The sequence below is a fragment of the Vigna unguiculata genome, chromosome 6 (genome assembly GCF_037176805.1).
Source record: "Vigna unguiculata cultivar grain cowpea cultivar isolate G323 ecotype 2 chromosome 6, ASM3717680v1, whole genome shotgun sequence".
Lineage (NCBI taxonomy): Eukaryota > Viridiplantae > Streptophyta > Magnoliopsida > Fabales > Fabaceae > Vigna > Vigna unguiculata.
In genome coordinates this window covers 42087976-42108286 of record NC_140797.1, presented here as the reverse complement: position 1 = coordinate 42108286, position 20311 = coordinate 42087976, and the positions used below count along the sequence as shown (strand labels likewise).

The following is a 20311-nucleotide window of genomic DNA, read 5'->3' as shown; positions in this document are numbered from 1 at the left end:
TAATATTATTAAACGAACTACATTTACTTACATAGAAAGAATGGCATGTTTTTACTAAATTTCAAAAGATATATTACTTTTTTATTTAATTACTTTTTTATATTATCGTCTGTTATTTTAATTGTATTTTCTAGAAGAAAAAAATACATATAAATACATGTTTACTAGGTATGCGTGACAAATATATATATATATATATATATATATATATATATATATATATATATATAAAATTTATAATAAAAAATTTTAGTCTACAATGATTGTTTTAAGTTGTAAATGACATTCATTATGAATGACCTTAATAAACTTTAGTTATAAATAACTTTAATTATGCTTAAGCTTGTATTTTTTATTGCTTACAAATCGAGTTAAATCATTCTCTTAGGAATTATTGTTTTGAAATTTTGGTATTTAAACTTATATATTTAATGTATTATGTAGGTCTAGGATATAGTCTTACAAAAATATATAAAAATCTCAGAAATGACAATATATGGCTGGAAGTCTGAATATATGATGAAGATTCACAATGTTATCTCCATTATATATCTCCAGCACATAATAATATATAACAATGTTCTTACTTTAATTATTGTTAAAAGTGATTTATAGCAACAATTATTATGTTCAACAATAATTAAATCATTCTCATTAAATTTCACTTATGACACTTCAATGAACTCTATCATTTGTTAGAAGTCTCCACAAATCAAAAACCTTTTGCGAATAGTCCTTTTAGAGACACTAACAATCAAACTATGACACCAAATGTTAAGTAAACAAATATATGAAAAACTCACCATCAAAAACAAACTATTAAAAAAATAAGCACAAACAATTCACTGATTATGTTATGTTACCAAATACCAACTTAGACATCATATAATATCAAAGTACTTTGTTTCAACATGATTAGGTGGCCAAGAAAAAGAAAAGAGGGTCATGATAGATAAAGAACAGGTTTTGGTAGCATGCGTTATTATAGAATATGAACACCATCACACACTTTGATTTCCACAATCACCAACACCATGTTAATAAAAATAGATAAGCACAAAATAAAGTCACTTTTTATCTACCTTTCAATTTAGTTTCCTCGTGATAACAATGGCTTGTAACTTGTATTTCAAGTGCTGTCTGGAAGTGTCAACCAGAAGAAAATTTCTGAACCGAAAGGTTAGGTACCTCACATAATTATTATGGGACCAACTTTTATATATAAAATGAAAGATTCACTGCATCACCTATACCAGTAGCTTCATCCCTCAACTGCAAGTCACCATCCAACTCTGTTATGGCTTCCTTTGTTATTAATTTTTGGCTAAAGATTACACTTTCTATGCCTTTTTACACACATCATTATACTGACATGAATACTCAAGTCAAACATGGCTGTGAAAAAAAATGATGAACTACAGGAATTTGGAAAACAATAATGCAGAATATTATTTCATTCCTTTTGGAAAAAAAAATGTATGAATTGGGTCTGGAGGACCTGTATGAATCTCAGGTTGTATTAACAAGGGAAATCAAATTCATCCTTTTATGGGATGAGTTCTTTTTTTTTTTCACCAACTTCATTTGCAGAAAATCATTTCTAAAGATGGAATTTTCCACTTCCTGCGAAAGAACTAGAAGAGGGTCCACTTTTTTTTCTTTAATAAACTAAAGGGCAGACTTTGTGTTCTCTTAAATGTACAACAAAAGTAGACACGACCAGAGCATACAGTTATAGACCTTTCCCACACGTGAACCCTATCCACCAACTGTAGACACAAAATGTATACAGAAACCAAAACCCACCCTTTCGTTTTTTAACAACCAAACACTGCCAGACCTGAGAAACTTGTTTCAAAATAATGGATTCAATTTACACAACGAGAAACTGTACCTTAAGTGTGTATTCTCTACATCAAAATCCTTCCTTTTAGGTGTGTCATTCATGGCCAGAAGTGAAAATGTTGAGCCAAGAAAAAGGGGCTCTTTTTATACTCTGAAAGTGTGCAGCAGGAATGATTAATTAAACAAGGCACTGTTAACAAGAGATGTGATTGGTGCCATAGCTGATAGATTGAAGATTTGATTCTGACATGTTTGTAACCCATCTCTTTGGACCATTTGAGGTTCCTGGTATGTTGTAAGCATAAGAAGGCCATCTTACATTTTCTCCACACAAGTTGGTGCCATTCATTCTGATCATCTTCTGTGTTCTTTCAAGAACTATAAGACTTGAAAATGTGGAGAAACTGTTCCCCACAAAGGTATCAGCTCTTAAACACACTTCATAGTCGATTGCAGACTGAATTAAATACGGATACTTCTTGTAAATTCCATCAACACCAAGTTTCTTCTTCTCAAAAGGAACAAACCCTTCTTCCCAATTATCAAGTATGGAAGAATTGTTTAGGAGTTTATCAGCAACAGCAAGATAAACAACAACTGGAGTCTTCAAACCAGCAATGTTCCTGACTCTTTCCACTATCTCTTTCTTGCCACTGCAGATTTGATTCGTGTTCAATCGCCGCTCTAAATTTTTACAGTGAATCATCCAATCAATTTCTATCCTCATGTGGACAGCAACATATGGAAGGGGCTCAAAAGAAGGACCATCATCGGTGATAATGCTCTGCATTTCCACTGCTTCATTGTTGTCTGTTATCTTTCTTCCAACAGCTCTAATCCTAGACACAACCCTGTCTACTTCCTTAGCAATCTCTTCTGTCAAATACAAGCACTCAAAAATCCTTGCATAGTCCTTCACAGGCCAATGATCATGCCACAAGAAAGGGTTCTTCCCTACAATCCTAATTACCTCGTGGTCATCAAAAGAGCCCTTGCCATGCTCCTTCAATTGTGACAAATCTCTCTCCACTGTCCACCTCCTGCCACTTCCCTTTTCCATTTCCAGAACTTGTGTTCTATTCAAGACATCTGAATAGCGCCCCAACCGGACAAAACCATGGCAGAGGGTATTAAACTTCTCAAACTGGAATATCTTGTCAAAGGAAATAGGTTGCAAGAGGTCAACTTCTTTGTAAAACAATGAGGCACTGAGGCTTGGCATCAACAATGTTCTGTTCAACATTCTAGCAGTAAGACAGGCCCTTGCAAATGCAATCTTCTGGTTGTTTAATCCCCACACAATCTGAGGAACCACCAAAAACTTATCTTGTCGTATTCCAAAGTCAAAATTCAACAATGGAGTGCGGATATATACAAGGTTGCTCCATTCAATCCCGTCAAATCCAGGGAAAGATGGAAACAACAGCGCTCTAAGAATCAGAACGGTAACAAGCAAAACCATGCATTTGCTCGTTACTGAATTCATTGTGCAGGTGAAGAACTTCGACAACATTTCCATATAAAATAACGATTCACCCTACCATGCAAAGCCTCACCATTTTTTTCTTTAACATAAAAACTCAGATTACTACATCACTTACAAAATTTATCAACATCGGCGCGGAAAAACCATGCCAACAAATTCGATGGTAAAGATCCAATTCTGAAAGACCCCACAATCTGACTCGACTGATGATACAAAAGGAATAACGAGAAAAGCAACAATTTTTCAGCAGAGGGTTCCCCTCCAACGATGAATATCTACAAAAGAACAAAGAAAAACCACAAGAATCAGCTATGAAATTGTGCTGCTACAAAATCGGATTCTGATTATAATATTGAGCGATACAAATTAGAAATTAAATGCATGTGAAAAAGAGATGAGAGACATGTGAATGTTGGTGAGAAAATCATCACAGGTGATACCTCTTCTGCGCTGCCTGTCTCCAGCTCTATCCAGCCTTTTTGAACACCATTTAATCTATTTAATAACATCAACGTTAATATTAATATTAATATTAATGTCCACTTGGACTGCTTTTTTGTGATGTAGATAAATTTAAAAATATTTAACTTTTTGTTATACAAATAAGTATTTAAAAATGCACAGTCTATAATATATAATATATATAAAATATTCAGTACTCAGCAGTTCAACGGTTTTAATCTCCATCTTGTCTTGTTAAACATATCAATGCTTGCTGAAGACACACACCAAGAAATGCGAAAAGCAAAGGAGACACGAGACGAGACACATCGATAAGTGCATGTCCTGTGAAACCATCGATGAAGAAAAACAAACGACATAACAGCGTCTGTGTTGGTTTTTTCACCTAGTTTTGAATCACGATGAAACGACCGTGTTTTAAGGTTGTGGGGTACAGGAGAAAGCATCCCAGAGAAAAAAAAAAAGAAAATGGGGTGTGATGAGAGAGACAAAAGGAAGCAGCTTGAATTGAAGCATTGGGAAGAGAGAAGAAAAGACATGAAAAGTTGGTAGGAAGAGGCACAGATACAGAGAAGGGAAAAGGCATAAGATAAGGAACAAAATATTTAAAAAATGAAAAGTAAAAGAAGAAGGTTAAGGTGATAGGGAATGAAGTGGACAACTGAGATTGGATGTTGCAGAGGCTATGTTTGCAGCTTTACACACCCAAAAACCCCTGAAACTTTAAAGTTTTTAACCATACCATTTTTTGTTTTCATTTTCAAATAAATAAAAATAACTTTACGGATGAAGCAATTCAATTTTTTTTAAAGAATTTAAATTTTTTTTGTAATGACAGGTGGGGTCAGCTAGACGATTCAAATGGATCGGGCTAACCTAACGACAAAAATAGGTCATGTTGATCCGACGACCCAGACGGACTTGACCACCAAATGGAGTGGACGAACCCGACTTTGAGAAGGTCGATCAAGTTGGACAACCCACACGGACGGGGTGGGCCTGATGACCAATATGTGTCGAGCTGACCCGATAATCCAAACGGATCGGACTGGCCAAACAACACAAACGGATCGGACAGGCCTGACAAGCAAGACGGGCGGAGCAGGCTCAAAGACAAAAACAGGCCGAACTGACCCACACGAGTTGGGTAGGCCAAAAGACCTAAAGGTGTTGGATGGGCCTGACAAATCAAACGTGTCGGGCAGGCCCAACGACCTGTACGGGCCTGACCTACCCAACAACGTAGATGGATTCGATCGGCCCACTGAACCGACAAGTCTGACCGACTTGACGACCTGGACGGGCCCGACCCAGCCCAGCCTATCTAGATCGTCGGATCGTCCCAACCCAAACCGTTTGGGTTTTCCGGCCATCCCTGTTGCCCAACCTATCTTGGTTTCCTGGCCGGCCCGACTCATCTGGATTGTTAGGTTGAACCAGCTCGATTGGGCCGTCGGATCGGCCCGGTTCAACCCATTTAGGTCATCAAGTCCATTTCCAAATTTATCATGAACTCAAAACATAATTAAGTCTAAAATAAATCTTGTTAAAATGAAATTTTATCTCACAAAAAAATAATTATTTAATCCAAACAAGAAATTGAAATGTATGATATTTTAATTTCTTTATCCAAACAAGTTATTCAAAAAATGAAGAAAATTTAATTGCAAGCAATTCAAATGCAATACATTTCAATTTCCTAATATTGTTAAAATGTTTTATCCAAACACATATTACACTACCTGACTCCGAAAAAGTTTTATTGTAAGATTGATCAACTATGACATTCCATGTTGGTAACATCAAAAAAATAATATTATTTTAATTCGTTAAAATATGGTATGAATAACATGGATAATTATTTTTATTGTGTGTTTGAAAGTTAAATATGTTTTAATCTAAAAAAATAGTTTTTTACGATAGTTAAAATTGTTTTTCGATCATATATCATTTGTGTTTACTCTTTATAAAAATAATTAGGTTTCTAAGTAATTTTCAAAGTATTTGTTTTAGTTTCTATGGTATTTTTTGTTAAAAAATGCTGATGTTGTTGATGATAATACATTATGTTAAACATGTTGGGACAAAACCAAATTTAACTTGTTACCAATCATTAAAACAATAGTATGTATTTGTACGAATCAAAGAAAAAGAAACATACCAAAAGAGAAAATAATAATGGTTAAGTACGTTTTTAGTATTTAAACTTTGACCTAAAATTGGAATTTATTTATGTGTGAAACTTCGATACATTTTAGTCCTTTAACTTTAGAAACGACTGAATATAGTCTTTTTAACCTAATTATGTTAATTTCTTTTTAAGTGTCAAACGTTTTTCATGTTACTATTGGAGTTTTTAACACTATTTGACACATTCTTAGTTTAATATCTACTGAAAAATGCGTTTAACACCTAAAAAAAAGTTAACATGAATGAGTTAAAATAACTATATTCATTAATTTTTAAAGTTTATGATCAAAATATATTGTTAAAGTTTTGGACAAGAACAAATTTTCATTTTAAATTAAAATTCAGGAACTAAAAATATCTTAACCCAAATAATAATTTATTTATGTACATGAAAATGAAAAGTATTTCGGTGTGAAATTTTTACAGGAAGATATCAAATTGATTAACGTTCTCGCTTTTCAATAAAAGCATTAATGATCTTACTCTTGATTTATCCCAAAATTAATTATAGTGAACAGAAAAGAACGCATTTATGTACATTTATTTCAGTAAAGTTGTTTCAAAAAAGTCCACTTTTCTCGTACTTCCGATTATCAAAAAAATAAATACTCAAGACAGAAATAATCTTAAAGACTAATTATTTTTATTGTGTGTTTGAAAGTTGAATATGTTTTGCAATATTATAGTCATAATATATATATATATATATATATATATATATATATTATTTCCATATATTTTCAAATAAAATATATTTTTTCACTCTTCTTATATTGAACCATTTTTGGATGAGAAATGCATTTAATTTAAGTTTTATGTTAAATAAGAATAAAAAAGTTGAATAATATATAGAGAAAAAATTTACAAATTTATTATTTTAATATTGAAAACATTTCCAGATTTTTTATATAATTTGAATTCATATTTTCTTAATTTTATATAAATTTTTAAAATTTTAAGATTTTTGAAATAAGAAAATAAAATTAGGCTAAGAATGAATGAGTGAAGTGGGTCAACATTCCACCAATTTGGGTTTTTCATTCTATATTTGATTTGGGCATCTGTGATTGCTCTTGTTAATTTGAGTTGGCTTCAATTTTTCTTTTATTCACAATTCTTTCGCTTGCATTTGGTTTGTTGCGAAATATGGTAAAGAAAAAAAAAATTACTCAGAAACTGTTTCTCAAACAAGAAACAAATATTTAGTTGAAGAAGTATATGTGGAAGATAGGACCTGAAACGTAGGTAATGAAAAATCTTAAGAAATAACTTTTTTGGATAGCAACGGATATCGAGGGATAAAATTCATGGATCAATAATTTGATCATTTTATTTTTAGAGAAGAATTATATAAAATTATTTCACTTTATATTTTAATAAAATAAAATAATAAGTTCTCTTTTTATAACATATCTTTTTTATATTTGTTATATATTTTATACTTTTTATATTTTCATAATTTTTAAAAATTTTAAATACTCATAATATTTCATACTCTAATTATATTATATGACTCTTCATATTTTATATGTAATATGACTGTTTAAAATTTTATAAATTCGTATCTTAATTAAATCTGTATCAAACTTTCGAAAATAAAATATGGATTTAAGTGAATATTTAGTACATATATATATATATATATATAATTGATATTTTAATATCTAGTTTATATATAAATGGTTGTTGGTATATTATCTGTCTTTGCTGATATTTGTTATCTTAAAATATTAAAATTAAAATTTAATTTAATATTTTAAATTTTATTTTAAAACTTTATAAAATCTTTTGATTTTAAATTTTGAGATATCAATGTCCGTTTCGGATTAAAATATAAAACCCGTTGCATGATGATAAGTGCGAGGGTGGAGACGAGTCTAGATTCTCTATTAATTTTGTTTGTGTTGTCCTCTCTGCTGAACATTAAAAATACATTGTATTGATATTTAAAATATCTTTTTAATATATTTTAAAATGTCAAAATTAATGGTAATCAATATATTATAAAAACATACAAAATGAACAATAACAAAAATCCAAAATCCAAATTAGTGGGAGACCTACCACTAGAATGAATTTTAACGGTTAGGATTTATTGGTTTTAAAATGAGTGGATAGAATTCCCTAGAAAACTTCACCTGAGATGACTAATCAAAGGTGTGAACGAACGATCCAAGGTAATGTAAACTTAAAAAATCCTTAATACAATATACTTATAATATTAGTTTTTATTAACTCTTTTATTACATAATTTAATTTATATTTGGCTTAAATACATTTTTCGTTCTGATTTTTGTAGTGTTTGTTGCGGATGGTTCTCATTTTGACAGAATGTTTAAAATGGTTCTCATTTTTACCGAATGTTTTAAATGGTCCTTATTTTTGTAATTTGTGTTTTATTTGGTCATTTTCTGTGACGTCGTTTAGATCAGTAACGGAGCACTATACAGGTGACACTGTTTGTATCACGTGTTTATATTACGTTGCATTGAGATGTGTTACGTGTACTGTACATGTGTGCTAATTTAGAAATCATGCAGAACATCACAACAATCCAAGCACAAACAAATCCCAAAATAGAATTACGAAAATCCTAACCCACAAGCAAACACAACCCAGAAAACTCTAAACCCACTTCTGGAAAATTGAAATGAAGAGCGTGAGTGCAATCCAACTATGAAATGATAAGTATTAGCTGCTTCTTCTGCAAATTCGAGCTCAAGAAAGACGAAGATGAAGAAATCACCTCCAACGATAAAGAGCGCGATTGAATCCAACTTAAGCCCTAATTGCAAAATTTCCCCCAAATTGAAAAGTTAACATTAATTAGCCCATATGTATAGGATACGTAACACACCCCAATGCAACGTAATACAAACAGTGTTCCGTTACTGATTTAAACGACGTAACATAAAAGGACCAAATAAAATACGAATTGCGAAAATGGGGACCATTTTAAACATTTGGTAAAAAATGAGGATCATTTTAATCATTCTGTCATAATGAGGGTCATCCGCAATAAACACTACAAAAATGAAGACGAAAAAGGTATTTAAGCCTTTATATTTTTATTAAATATCTTAATTTAATATTTTATTATTAACAAGTTATGAAATAATAAATAAAGAACGGTGTCAAATTGTCTTTTTCCACGATTCAATTCATATTTTAAATTAATTACGACTATTTTAACATATATTGGATTAATAGAATATTTTAACATATTTACAAAATTTAAAAATGATCTTTAATCTTAATATTAAAAATAAAGTATATGTTTTAAACTATAAGTTATATTGATAAAATTAATTTTAGTATACAATTATAGTAATTTTAAGAAATATTTTGCAATATGTATTTTAAAAATAATATTATTTTCATTTTTATGTTTTGAATTATTATCAGTTTAAAAAATAAACCCACTCATAAGTTTACGGATTAGTTTGACTAAGCTCATTTAATCCACTATCTATGTAATCTCAACCAAAATATCAATTGAATTAAGTTGCAATATTTTGGCGAGACTCAATCGTTTAAAGACCAATTTGACCTGATCAATTTAATGAAAATACCAGTTTTGGACATTTAAAAATAATATGATTAACTATATGGATATATACATACAAGGGTTTAATTTAATCATTCACAATATTATTAATATATGTGATCAGATCTCTACACAAACAAATCACATGAGCATAACAAAATTACACAGGTAATGCCACAAGAACACATTGCTCGAGCATTCCCATCATAAAAAAATAAAATAAAGAAAAAGAACTTGTAAACATTACAAGAGTATTTTGTTTGGACTGGCTTCTAGGATTTCTATTTATAAAATGAACATTACATATCATCTAAAGTATTCAAACTATAATTATCATATTCTTCTGTATTTTGGATATTTTCCATGACAAGGTTTGATTAGATGGTACAAATATGCCTTGCGAATAAAAATAAAAAAGTATAATAGAAAAAAGAAGAAAAAGATGATTTGAAGACAGAGTTTATAGATTCGCGCAAAAACTTCACTATTTGAGCGGAAAAGGCGGAATATGCAATACATGTATAAACAGAGAGAAGGTATAAACTTTTTGCACAAGTTGTGGAGGAGTGGACATGGAGTCCTTTAGATAAAGAACATTATGTTTTGTAGGTCAGCATGCAGCGTGTAAAATCCCTGTTCAAATGAAGTGGTTCGTGAAAGTGAGGAAGCATCTTTTGCTTGCTTTGGAGATTGCATCCCAATCCTTGCTTCATGGTATAATCGTCCTCTATAAGCAGCAAGGTCAGCATAATAAACAGGAGGAACTAAAGAAACAGGTTTAGTGCACTTGGCAAAGGTGAAGCACATCTCGTATATGAGCTTCTGTAATTCATCAGATGTAAACTTGTGCTCGTCCCATAAAACATGGTAATGAGTAGGTTTGCTTGTACCTAGGTTTCCATAGTAACTACAAAGGTAGAAGTCAAACTCAAAAGGGTGAATAACTTTTGTGTCCACAACTGTTCCTGGTAAAATATTGCCACTAGAAGATCCATCCCTCCACCCCTCTGGAAAAAATCGAGTTTGATGTCGTTTTTGTGCCACAATAAGAGTGATTGTTGGAAAGTAGTTTACTCTTTGAAATGCTCTCTTCAAATCGAGAAGTTCTTCGTTAAGAACCATGTCAAACTGGTACTCACTCACCCCGTCACGGAAAATAACAATTCTTTCAGGCCTGACTCTGTTCATACTCCTATAGCATGAAACAAGCTCGAGGCAAACATCCCCAAAGCTCAGTATTTTCTCACTTCGATTGTATTGTGGGCATACACGTGCAGCATAACGATTTGCAGCAGGCCAGTTAACAGTGGCGACCACAGCAGCAATTGATGGACTCCTGGTGTCTTGATAACCAGGATGGTTGACATCAGCCCCTAAAAACATCACATGTCCTTCACCCACAAAGTAAGGGAGTCCATTACTGAGCTCCACGTTGCTGCCTCCAAGTTTGGCATTGATCTTGAGAGCCAGATTAGTATAAAATTTGTCCTCTGCTTCATTAGCACCGTTAGACAAGCAGCATTGTGTTACTATCCCAAGTTTGGTCTCAGAAATCCATTTGAGGTACTTGTAACCAGAACTTTTTTTAGACATTACACACAGAAGAAATTGCAGGTGTACTTGGTTATATTTACAAATGTTGTTAATTTTCTCAAGTAACTCGGATAGTAAATCATAACTCGCGAGTATCTTCATTGAAGATTCTTCATACCAAATGGGCTCCTGCATGTATATACCCAATTTCTTGTATTTGCCTATAAGCTTTTGAATGAAATCCTTGCCTCTTAATTTGTACCTAAATGGCCCAAGACTAGTGAAATCAATAATGCCCCAATGCTCAACTGGTTTACCTTCCGCCATTGATCTTCCAGCAAGATTCCAGTGACATTTCTCCAGATCCACTGTTAATTTAATGGTCTTCCCATTTGGATCACCTAACTTTAATTCTGGAGGGCCAAGTACACGTCCTACAATAGTTGTCATAGTTGTGTTGACACTCATTCCAAAATTTTGAGTAAAACCACCCCTGCCAAATGAAAACACATTAGACGTGTCTCCTACAAATTAGAAGATGAAGATAGGGTTTCAATTATATAACCACGGATATATTAACAAAAGCATTACAAGGTAACGAATACAAATATATGCAGGTTTGTAGTCATACATGCAAACTAGAACAATTGCTACACAGCTGAGCATCCTGTTGATAATTTCCTGGTTTGAAATTAACCACTGTCACAATATTTAGAAAATTAACTTCAGATGTATTTCATCTGGAATTTAAAACGTAATTTTCCTAATTTCCTGAGGGGTCTAGCATTAGCAGTGTGATTCATGTCACTTAACTACAAGTAGAACGGTCAATTTTATTGTACTTCAAGGAACACTGTCAAAAAATAATATTCTCTCCTGTCTTTCAAAGAAAGCCAAGCCTCTTCATTTTCCTGGTATTAATAGGTTGAATCAAGTGTAAGTGTTTTCCGCTACCAACTAAGGTTTTCCATCCTAGTATTATGTTTCTTGTTTAAACTACCCAAAGAATTCACCAACTTCCACGTTGGCAGTTAGTACCACCAGAGCATATGGACCAAACTTGTTGAGGGTCTTGCACATAGCACCTGGTAGATATTCCATGCTTGGTTGACATGTTTTTCACACAAAGTATGAAGTTAAGGGGATCATTTTCACCTTTTAAAACCCTATGCCTAATCTGCTCTGAATTGTAGAAACAAGTACATGTGACCTAAATCCATCATTGACATCACATGTAACTGTACTGTAACTAAGAATCCAGGAATGTAATAATGCAAGTTCCACATGGCATACACATAAAGAAGAAATGCAATTGGAATAACATTCCCTTACCTGCAAGGTCCATCACTAGACTGCACCATCTTATGTATTGCACACTCCCTCTCGGTTGGGTGAGCTAGTGACATTGTTTTCAATGTATTTGCAGAAATACTACCCAGACGCTCTTTGGGATATCTTTGGCCCTCAACTAGAACACAGAATTCCATGGGTACATAGTTCTTCTTGTCTTTCCCTAAATCTAAACAAGGAATATCTTTGTACATAATTTCCTTGCCATATTTGTCTTTAAAAAAGGTAAGAAGACTAACATCCATTGGGCGATTCCATCCACCGGTATTGTCAATGGGAAAAGTGACATACCTTGTAATCATAGGAGTTAATCTTGAAATAATGTATTTCCGATTGCTTTTACGATGAGTCACGCTGACTTTCAATCCAACAAGTGCGTCATCAACACATTTCCTAAATTTTTCGAATTCATCCAATTTAAAGTTATCAATACACTCATGCAAGAAATCCAAGACTGGCATTCCCTTCCGAAAAGCCAAAACTGAGTAGTCTACACATAAGGACAGACCCTGAGATGTAGGCTTTAAACTATGCTGAAATCCCCCAACAGCAATTATTCCATGGTGAAGATCCTTCATTACTACAGGAGGATTTGTGGGATAATAGCGTCCTCCTACGGAAACAGTTCGTCTAGCAGGATTCTCTTTCACCACCACATCCATACCTTGTAAAATATCCCTAGGATTGGAGAGGTTATGCCCACTAAGATAGTCCATTAACTTGCAAAGTCTGAGTTTATTAACAAGAGTTAATGTAACACTATACGAAATAATCTTTTCGTCCTCCCCATCAGTGATCTCCACAGTAAAGGTCTCTTCTGGTAACTGTACTGCACTATAAATATTTTTTGCACCGTCATGTGCAGTCATCTCCAAGGGCAACCTCTCAGGATCGTCAGAAAACAGTTTCTCTCGGATCATGGATAGATCAGACTTTGATAATTTCTGAGGCTGACCAAATTTTGAAGAAACCTTAGGCTTGACACCAATACTATAATGCATTATGGTACGCTCTGGATCAAACTTAACAGGGAAGTGATTGACACGGAGTCTGCTAGTTAGAATTGCTATCGTGCCACCATTATCAGGTCTCTGAATAGGTGATATTTTATCCTTTTTATCATGAGTACAAGTTGATGTAGGTAACTGTATTGATATTTGTAGTTTTTCCAGCTTGGGAACAACAGAATCTGCAAGGAAAACCAATAGCTAAAAGACAACTCAACAGAATAATCAAACAATTTCTAAACACAACATCAACATATGTTACAATTATTACTTAGTACATATTCTTTTTAATTTTGAATTACTATGATTTGCAACTTCAAAAACTTGTTAGAAATTCTTGAGTTTATAGGCTAATACGAAAGGACTATAATCTTTCCACGACTTCAATGCTAATTTACTTGGCGTCCACTGTAATGAATGATTATAGGGTAAACACTAACACTCCATGGTCAGACCTGACACGAGAGGAATCTTTGGCAGTTTCTACAATCCCTATTCGCAGTCTTAAAATACGAACACAGAGAGCAAGTAACGAGCGGAACAGAGCACTTCCTCGAACAATGTATATACCTGTAGCCGGAGCAGCTCGCCAAAGGTCGTTAGGGTCACCGCGTCTTTCAACGCCACTGGAGCTCGACGCACTAGGTTTGCGAACACTGTAATTCTGGTCCCACGGAAATGCCGTTGAACTTGTTCTCGATCGTCTCCATTCAGGTTCCCAAACACTAGTACTCGCACTGGCACCGGCACTGGCACTGGCACTGACACTGACACTCGCACTCGGCTTCGAACGCCTCCATTCTGGTTGGAGAAGAATTTTCTCTTCGCCGCCACGGTTGGAAGGTTCGGAAGGAGGAGCGCTTGGCCTCCGACGACGCCATTCAGGTTGCAGAATGAGGTCCGGCTCGGTTCCACTTGGTCGTCGGCATTCTGGCAGTAGATTCGGTTCCTCAGGCGGTTGCGGTGGCGGTGGCGGAATTCCTCTTGCGGTGTTACCGCTTCGTTGGGCTTGGCTACCGCCAGCACCGGTTTCCATTAGTGGAAGGAGTAAGGGTTAGAGGAAGGACAATAGGTGAATGATTCGAAATGGAGGGAGATTATATAGGAATTCACTCCACTCACCAAAATGCCCTGTCGCTTTTCTTCTCTTTCTAAAACCACAGCATTCCTTCATAAGGCTTGATTCATATATTTATGATTCAACTATATTATAAAAATATATTTAAATTAATATTATTAGCAAAAACACCTCTATTTTAATTTTTATTGAATTAAAAAAATACATAAATTTATTATTTTTATGAGTAACTAATAAAAAAATAGAAATTTATTATTTTTATGAGTAACTAATAAAAAAATAGAAAATTAATATAATTTAATATGTATCCATATATAATCTTATTTTTATCCATATATAAAAAAATACAACACTTTTCTAGTAGGAAAACTCTTATTTGTATAGTATGCTATGGACTGTAATATTTTGGCATAATATTTTGGCTTGGAGGGTAATCATGAATAAGGTGCATACAAAGATAAATCTTAGGAAGAGAGGAGTGCACTCAAGTGATGTTTCTTGTGTATTCCGTGAGCTAGAAGAGGAGACTAATACATATTTATTTCTCACTTGTAATATAACAAAACAAAAAAAAAAGATTTGGAACATGTGTAATAGATGAGTGGAAGTGAGAACGGTGCATCATAAGTTATGGAAGATTGTAAGATTGTATGAGTTTCAATTGTAAGATATAGAATAAATATTTACTTTGGTATAATTAAATGCTTGGGTTTGGATGAAGTATAAAATTGTAACGTTAATCTTTTCTTATTCAGACTGGATCCTTTGTCCAATCTAGTACATTCATTCTTTTACTTAGAAATATAACCAGAATCACAAATAAGAAACTGGATAGGGACCAAGAAAGCCTATCAAGAAGCATGAAATGTTAGTCAGGTATTTTGTCCTTTCTCAAGACAACCTAATCATGCCAGGTTTATTTTGGTGCTTGTTTTGTCTGTGTAGGAAATCAAGGAAGAATTTTGTCTCATGCAACCCTTAACATATTCAGAGATAACCTTGAAACACTAACAAGATCATATGCAAAACAAATGTGTAGCAGTAAAAGGATATGGAGGACTGAACAACATATTACTGATTTGTTAGAATATGATGCTTGATTACAAACCCAAACTTTGGACCTGATATAGTTTTGTAATCACTCTATATAAAAGTAATTTGATTGTTAAATAAAGAGATAGTTATAAGAGTACTTTGATTACTAAATAGAGAGTTGACTCAATATTTTGTTAAATTTGATTGTATTGTATTTATAATAGATAAATGATTTTGTAATAGAATAGCACAACTAAAAAAATTATGTATTTATATATATATATATATATATATATATATTATTCCTTAATAATAAAAAAACACAGTCCTTTACATTATAATAAATACATGGTCACTAAATTCAACTGATATTTCAATCAAAAGAAATATGAGTTTTATTGGGAGAATGAAATTGTAAAAAAAATCTAAATTAATCTAACGTAACAGTTAAAAAAAAAAAATCAATTGAAAAGTAAAGCAAAAAAGTACCTTGAAATTGAACCATAACATAACGTGAAGTCACGAATGAAGTTTCTTTAAATGCATGTGATACAATACCTTACTATTTTTTGTGAAAAAGATCGTGATTTCTCACACATAAATTAAGAAAGAATATATGCTAATATATATAGACCGTAAAATAGTGTCGCAGAAACGATAATTAATTATAGAGATGAAATTAGTTGCTATTATCAAGAAAAGATAACAGAGAAAATAATTTAGTCGGTGCAATAATAGAACTTAACATGTACGAGGTAACACATTATAGAAAATCTAAAAAAGAAATGGCACCTTTATTTACTTATGGGAATATTATGTTTTTAGTCATAAAATATGGAATCCAATTTTTTAAGAATAAAATAAAGTTTCATAAATTAAAAAAAAAATCCTTCAACGCTAAATTTGAAATTATAATTACTTTTCTAGAACGTTTATTATCTTTAAATTAAATTATTTAAATAATATTGTTTAAATATATAAAAAATACAAATATTTTCTTTATTTTTAAATTTGAGAAAGTAAAATTATTGAGTAAAGATGACAACATAGACCTATTTGGTCTTATAATCCACTTCAATTTTTATCTTTAAAAAGTGAATCCAGTTAGCCTGTCCAGCATAAAAATTCTAAACTAACTTTGTTGATTTGTCCCATATAATGATTGATTCACGTGTTTGTGGATCAGTACACATAAACAAAATGTTAAAGAAAATATTATACAAATAATTTAACAGTAACTTTATTTTAATGTTTTACATCTTTATTGTATTTCATAAGTTTACAATTAATAATAAAATTGAAATAAACTAGATAAACATAAGAAATATTCAAATACTAAAATAAAATAATATACAAAAGTTTTGTTTAACGTAAAAAATTAAAAGAAAAAAAAAATTAAACCCACAACATCTCCCACTTTTTTTTTCTAAATCTCACCATAATATTAAACCTTGTTTTTTCTTTTAATACAAGTTTCTTCGTAACAATGACTACAAACCGATCTTTATTCAAGTGACTAAATTGAAGTGTGAATACGAAGAAACTTTATGCACCGAAAAGTTAGGTTTCTCAAATAATATGAGTTGACAAGCTTTGGTACCTAAATAAAATCCATATTCACTCAACTACTCACCACCTTTAGCTTCATTCCTCAACTTAGGTGCAACCCTTCCTCCTACTCTTTTATGGCTTCCTTTGTTATTAAATTTTGGCTAAGACCAGAAACAAGATTACACTTCGGTGAGAACTCGCCAAAGTCAAATTCTCAAGACTAGAAAATCCACTAACAAGCTTTTGCATCAATAAGCACAAAATCTAATAAAATATAAGTCCTCTGTACTAACTAAACCTTGGTAACAGGTTATTTCTAAAGATGGAATTCTCAAGATCATCGTTTGCAGAAGAAAATAAAAGAGGGTCCACTATTTGTTTTTCTTTAATAACTAAAATGGGTCCACTTTGTAATCTCTCTAGTGTACGACAAAAATAGACACCACCAAAGGATACAGTTATAGAACTCTTCTCTCAACCTTTTGCAGTTCTCTCCCACGTGAACCCAATCAATCAACCACCCAATCTATAAACACAAGGTGTAAAGAAACCAAAACTTACCCTTTCCAAGGGACTTCGTTTTTTAACAACCAAAAAGTGTCAGACCTGAGAAACCTGTTTCAAAATAGTGGGTTCAATTTACACAAAGAGAAACTTTACCTCAAGTGTGTGTTCACTACATCAAAATCCTGCTTTCTAAGTTGTCAATCATGGCCAGAAGTGAAAATGTTGAGCCAAGAAAAAGGGACTCTTCATCTACTCAAAAGTATGCACAGGAATAATTAATTAAACAAGGCACTGTTAACAAGAGATGTGATTGGTGCCATAGCTGATAGATTGAAGATTTGATTCTGACATGTTTGTAACCCATCTCTTTGGACCATTTGATGTTCCTGGTATGTTGTAAGCATAAGAAGGCCATCTTACATTTTCTCCACACAAGTTGGTGCCATTCATTCTGATCATCTTCTGTGTTCTTTCAAGAACTATAAGACTTGAAAATGTTGAGAAACTGTTCCCCACAAAGGTATCAGCTCTTAGACACACTTCATAGTCGATTGCAGACTGAATTAAATAGGGATACTTCTTGTAAATTCCATCAACACCAAGTTTCTTCTTCTCAAAAGGAACAAACCCTTCCTCCCAATCATCAAGTATGGAAGAATTGTTTAGGAGTTTATCAGCAACAGCAAGATAAACAACCACTGGAGTCTTCAAACCAGCAATGTTCCTGACTCTTTCCACTATCTCTTTCTTGCCACTGCAGATTTGGTTCGTGTTCAATCGCCGCTCTAAATTTTTACAGTGAATCATCCAATCAATTTCTATCCTCATGTGGACAGCAACATATGGAAGGGGCTCAAAATAAGGTCCATCATTGGTGATATTGTTCTGCATTTCCACTGCTTCAGTGTTGCCGGTTATCTTTCCTTCAACAGCTCTAATCCTAGACACAACCCTGTCTACTTCCTTAGCAATCTCTTCTGTCAAATACAAGCACTCAAAAATCCTTGCATAGTCCTTCACAGGCCAATGATCATGCCACAAGAAAGGGTTCTTCCCTACAATCCTAATTACCTCGTGGTCATCAAAAGAGCCCTTGCCATGCTTCTTCAATTGTGACAAATCTTTCTCCATCGTCCACCTCCTGCCACTTCCCTTTTCCATTTCCAGCACTTGTGTTCTATTCAAGACATCTGAATAGCGCCCCAACCGGACAAAACCATGGCAGAGGGTATTAAACTTCTCAAACTGGAATATCTTGTCAAAGGAAATAGGTTGCAAGAGGTCAACTTCTTTGTAAAACAATGAGGCACTGAGGCTTGGCATCAACAATGTTCTGTTCAGCATTCTAGCAGTAAGACAGGCCCTTGCAAATGCAATCTTCTGGTTGTTTAATCCCCACACAATCTGGGGAGCTACCAAAAACTTATCTTGCCGGATTCCAAAATCGAAATTCAACAATGGAGTGCGTATATGTACAAGGTTACTCCATTCAATCCCTTCAAAACCAGGGAAGGATGGAAACAACAATGCTCTAAGAATCAAAACAGTAACAAACAAAATCATACATTTGCTAGTTACTGAATTCATTATGCCGATCGAAAACTTCGACAACACTTCCATGTATGATGATGATTCACTCTACCATGCAAAGCAAAGCATCACCATCTTTTTTTACTTCAACATAAAACCCAGATTACAGCATCACTTACAAAATTGATCATCATCGGTGTGGAGAAACCGTGCCAACAAATTTGAAGGTGAAGATCCAATTTTGAAGGACCCCACAATCTGACTCGACGGATGAAAGGAATAACGAGAAAAAACAACAAACTTGCAACAGAGGGTTCCACTCCAACAATGAATATCTACAAAAGAATAAGAAAGAAAAATCACAAGAATCAGCCACGAAATCGGGATGCTAAAAGATGAAATCTGACTATAAGTAACGACGATAAGTTCAACTGATCAAAGGAAGAAATGGGAAAACAGCCACCACAAACGAGACAGAAATGAGAAACACCATCATAGCCTATATTCCTGTAACGACCCAGATATTCGAAAAACAAAAGAAACACGAGACAATGACCCACCTTGAATAAACAAAATTTGGGAGGTGAGGATCCGATGGGGTGTGATGAAAAGTGAAAAAGGAGCAACCTTGAGGCAAAGAAGAGTATTTGAGATAAAAGAAAGATGGAAAAGAAAGGAAGAGTGGAGTGTTGGGAACAGAGAAGAAGGGACAAGAAAAGTTGGTAGAAGGAGAGAGAGTACAGAAAAAAGAGAAGGAAAAGTGAGGAATAAGATGAAGGTGAAGGAAGAGGACAAGGAAGATACGATGTTGCAGTTGCAGAGGGAATGCCTGGTGTGTAACAGAGCCAAAAACCAAGGCCAAAGTTGCGTATGTTACGGAAAAGCTTTAACCACGTTCACTTTTTTCCTTTTTTTCTTCTCCTTTTTCCATGTGCATATACCAGCTTAAGCGACTCAAATGGAAACTTTTATATCAAATATTAATTGTTAAAAAGGTCCAGTTTATATGCAGGTAAAGTACATAATTATTTTTAATTATTTTTAAGTGTTTTTTTTATTATAATTAAATGAAAACTTTTATTGTAACGTTAAGCAAGAATATTATAATATCAGTACTAATATTACTATACTTTTGTTTGTTGAGGATTTATGGACCTAAGTTTAAGACATCTATCCACCTTAAATTTATT

General features: G+C 33.2%; 2 protein-coding genes and 1 pseudogene across 4 annotated transcripts; all 3 read right to left on the bottom strand.

Annotated features, from left to right (window-relative positions):
• Window positions 1-1424: 1424 nt before the first annotated feature.
• LOC114186643 (O-fucosyltransferase 23-like) lies at window positions 1425-4366 on the bottom strand. 2 transcript variants are annotated; one of them, XM_028074607.2, is made up of 2 exons: window positions 3735-4366; window positions 1425-3606 (listed from the first exon to the last, which is right to left on the bottom strand). In XM_028074607.2, exon 2 carries the CDS (start codon window positions 3362-3364, stop codon window positions 2039-2041), a length of 1326 nt encoding a protein of 441 aa, XP_027930408.1. In that variant the 5' UTR covers window positions 3365-3606; window positions 3735-4366; the 3' UTR covers window positions 1425-2038. The 2 variants fall into 2 exon arrangements, with proteins under 2 accessions (XP_027930408.1, XP_027930409.1); XM_028074608.2 differs by having other exon boundaries at window positions 3772-4366.
• Window positions 4367-9841: 5475 nt separating this feature from the next.
• Window positions 9842-14571, bottom strand: AGO2 (Argonaute family protein). Its single transcript, XM_028075455.2, has 3 exons — window positions 13991-14571; window positions 12396-13602; window positions 9842-11556 (listed from the first exon to the last, which is right to left on the bottom strand). Exons 1-3 carry the CDS (start codon window positions 14454-14456, stop codon window positions 10113-10115), a joined length of 3117 nt encoding a protein of 1038 aa, XP_027931256.1. The 5' UTR covers window positions 14457-14571; the 3' UTR covers window positions 9842-10112.
• A 2719-nt stretch (window positions 14572-17290) lies between these two features.
• On the bottom strand, window positions 17291-20036 carry LOC114186885 (O-fucosyltransferase 23 pseudogene; annotated as a pseudogene). Its single transcript, XR_014995653.1, has 2 exons — window positions 19682-20036; window positions 17291-19456 (listed from the first exon to the last, which is right to left on the bottom strand). The product of XR_014995653.1 is annotated as an O-fucosyltransferase 23 pseudogene (transcript).
• Window positions 20037-20311: the final 275 nt, after the last annotated feature.